This window comes from Plutella xylostella, chromosome 5 (assembly GCF_932276165.1).
Source record: "Plutella xylostella chromosome 5, ilPluXylo3.1, whole genome shotgun sequence".
In the NCBI taxonomy this organism is placed as follows: domain Eukaryota; kingdom Metazoa; phylum Arthropoda; class Insecta; order Lepidoptera; family Plutellidae; genus Plutella; species Plutella xylostella.
The window spans coordinates 875,544-879,383 of record NC_063985.1 but is presented as its reverse complement, the minus strand read 5'-3'; the positions used below and the strand labels follow the sequence as shown (position 1 = coordinate 879,383).

The window sequence follows — 3,840 nt, the reverse complement described above, 5'->3', positions numbered from 1 at the left end:
AAATATTGCATCGTTATTGTTGAACTTTGAACGATAATATCATAATTAATACAATATTTTAGTAATTTCTACTGTTTTCAGTATCTACAAAATCTAGGTACATACCAACATAAAAATCTAATAAAGGTTACATTTATCTGGAATCTATCTGGGTACTAGCTTCCTAGTAACCAATAAAAAATGGAATGGTACATATATTTTGGACGGCAACTTAGAAAGTTTGTAACAATATTGTATTTTCTGATGTATATTTTACTTTTCAAGGAAAAAAGTCGCACAACTTCAAGTGCAAACTTCTTACTCAAGGAAATGGGAAAAATGTGTTTCCTGTTTTTATAGTGCGCTTGATTTTAACCCCCAACAGCGTGAGAGTGTTGTTATAAGTTTAAGCTTTTATGATTTGCATATTATATATACTATTTTATATTACGCTGCACTACTATTTCAAACATACAACAAGTTATAAATTATATTTATAATATTTGAAGAAAATTAAATTATAATCTTACCTGACCTGACATAGAAGTATAAAAGGCGGCCTTAAAGTTAAAAGGAGTTTCGTTTTATAACTTTATTTTCATTTTGTCTCATCAAGATTACAGCTCTGTCTCTGTTCAATGAATTCAAAAAAATAAGAGCAAATTCATTTCATTCAAGGCCAAGTTAAACGAAAACCATTTCTGCTATTTATTTCGAGTGTTTTCAATTCTACTTTTCATTTTATTCTGAAGCGTGATTTATAAAACAATGGCTCGAGATAGAATGAAAAGTGCTTCTGTAATACTACCAGGAAAAATAAGCTGGTGTAAATAACCTTTTAAGACTTTCGAAAGAGGTTGGTAAATACATAAAAGGCTTTCATTTCGGAAGATTTAATTTATAGCTCTCGTGTTGAATCTTTTCTTGATGATAGCAACCTACAATTAATTTATTTGTATTTTTTTATTTCTATTAAGTATTTATTTTATAAAAGTTATGGGCATACATACAATGCACATTATTATGGCAATTTACAGCTCTTCTATTTAAATCTGGATGTCATATGAACAATTTAACAGATTCGTAGCTCGTAGCATACTCGTAGCTCGTAGCATACTCGTAGCGGCGTAGCGTACTCGTAGCGGCATAGCGTACTCGTAGCAAACGAAGGCAGATTATTCACTTACATTTTAGTATTTAGCTTCCTATAACTTACTAAATTAATGTGACAACATAACGAATGTGTAGTATTCAGATCTAGGTGGTACGGGAGCAATGCATAAACTGACTTTTAAAAGGAAAGTAATGTACCTATACCTACTATGTAATTATAAAAAAGTTACTGGACGCTTTAGCTATTGAACTGTTCTGTCACTCTCTGACAGAGAACAGTTTGTTCTTTGACAGAGAGGGACAAAACAGTTCAATAGCTAAAGCGTCCAGTAAACTTTTTATGAATAAGGGGGTTAGTCTGGAATTTACCTAATTTTAATATAAAATACGAATCTTGTTCTTGACGAATGTTGTTTTGTTTGAATTGCCTATATAACGTCGCATGCTTGTTGACTTGTAGCTTACTTGTAGTCTGTTACGAATACGACGTGATTTAATCTATTTGACACCTCACGAATGGTCTCTAAAACGTTAGAGAATAAACATACTTATAACCGTTGTTATTCGTGAGTCGTGAAAGATCAATTTGACTCCAAGTGTCACTTTTAGGCTGTTTTCCAATGTGAGCTGTAAATAGAACAGCTCCTAATTAACCACAAACAACACGGAAGCTAACTTAAAACACACTATATACTCTATTATCTGACTATAGAGTCGAATCTCCCCTGTCCAGCTGAAACAAGCCTGTAGCCATTTGTCTTCGATTCGCTTGGTTAACACTTGTAGAGCTGGCTACGGTAATTAAAGCTCTATTTTGTGAGCGAGAAGACACAAACTTGTGTATCTATTCTAATTTGATGTTGGTTTAAAGTAAATGAGGTTTGTAATCACGTTTGTGTTACAAGCAAAGATGCAATTTTGTGTGGTGTTTACTTGGTGTACTGTCATTCTTATACATTTTAAATACTCTTTAATAAATATAGATTACCTACTGTAAAAGTTTATAAAATAATTACACACAAGCCAAAGGCGTCAACAAATGAAAACATAGTTATCTTTTTCAGTGTTTCGGAGATAAACACTAAACTAAAGTAAAACGATTAGCCAGTTAGATAAGTGGTCATTCCTGGCCAGGGGTGCGTAGGTACATAACATCAGAATCAGGTGATACGTCACTCCTTGCATGCGTCCAATAATGGTCTAAATCATAATTTGATCCATTTTTATAACCTACATATTCACGAGATTTTCCTGCTGTCTAATCCTAATCCTAACTAATATTATAAATGCGAAAGTAACTGTGTCTGTCTGTCTGACTGTCTGTCTGTCTGTCTGTATGTCTGTCTATTACTCTTTCACGACAAAACTACTGAACGGATTTGAATGCAATTTGGTATACATATTGTCTAGACTCTGAGAAAGAACATAGGCTACTTTTTATCCACGAATTCCCACGGAAAACTTTTTAAGATGAAACGAAGCTCGCGGGTACAGCTATTTTAATATAATATAACATAATATAATGGTAGCGATTGCGACATTACAATGAACAATGAAACTATATGCCAAAAAGACTCGAAAGTCGCGAGGTTAAGAATATTATGTCGATGATCACTTCAAAGGACTTAAATTACAAACCCGTAATAAATTCACTCCGATATAATTACAAGAGTAAACGACATTTCTAAGAAAGCTGTAATTAACTGCAGATAATCGCCTCGCCGCTGATTCATGATAAGGGAGCGATCAAATAATGACTTGGCAAGCAAACAAGATGCAAAATCTAGGGAACAATAAAAAAAGTAGAAATGAACGTTTTTATTATGTACACTCACGGGCAATGACACAGTTCCACTCACAAAAATCCTACACCAAGCAACCCCAATTTTTTCAAACGTTTAATTTAAAATTTGAACAAAATTGTAAGTACCTACCGTTTCTATTTCGTAATATCCTTATGCTCTGTTAAAATAAAATAAAAAAAAATAAAATAATTTTATTTCAGACTTATTAAATTAATTACAATCAATAGTCCATATGGTGGTTAGTAAACATGATATTATAATGAAATGGTTAATAAATACACAAACACAATAAAACGCACAAAATAACAAAAATATAAAAAGGGGTACACGGCCCGTTTGGACTCTCAGATACCTACACCTGCTAGAAGGCTGTCAACTTGACTGCATGTAGCCTTATCCAGCGCGCCAGCATCGGAGAGTCCCACCGGTCCGCCAACGCATTCAGGATGCCATTGGAGCCGCAGCGCATGCGGCGCCACATGGAGAGGCACCGCGAGCGCATGATCGCCTGGAAGCTGTCCACACGCGCCTCGGCCAGCATGCCGGACGCGCTGCAGAAACGCCGCAGCCCCATCAGAGCCCTGAATGCGTTGTTGTACTGGACACGCAGGTCGCTGTATGCCCGCTTCGTATAGTTCACCCACAGGCTGCAAGTGTAGAAGGACTGGCAATACGCCTTGAAAAATGTCACCTTCATTTCTTTGGTACACCCTGCAAACCTGCGGGCCAACATATTACATCGGACAGCCAACGACCTGCGCTCCCGTTCTATGTCTAAATTGTCACTTAGGTCTGGTGTGACCCAGTGGCCCAAATATTTGAATATGTTCACTCTTTGCAGAGGAGCGCCGTTCAACTCGATCTCCTGTTCGAACGGGTATGTCTTATTACCCGCTCTGAATAACATTAGTTCGCTTTTTTTTTCATTATATATGAGCCCATG

General features: G+C 35.8%; 1 protein-coding gene across 1 annotated transcript; it reads right to left on the bottom strand.

Moving 5' to 3' along the window:
* Positions 1-3,258: 3,258 nt before the first annotated feature.
* On the bottom strand, positions 3,259-3,804 carry LOC125491372. Its single transcript, XM_048633177.1, has one exon. The coding sequence runs from the start codon at positions 3,802-3,804 to the stop codon at positions 3,259-3,261; it is 546 nt and encodes a 181-aa protein (XP_048489134.1).
* Between the last annotated feature and the right edge of the window lie 36 nt (positions 3,805-3,840).

Bases quoted from the DNA above. Each gene is read 5' to 3' on its own strand.
- LOC125491372 (XM_048633177.1), bottom strand. From the start codon at position 3,804: ATGTTATTCAGAGCGGGTAATAAGACATACCCGTTCGAACAGGAGATC.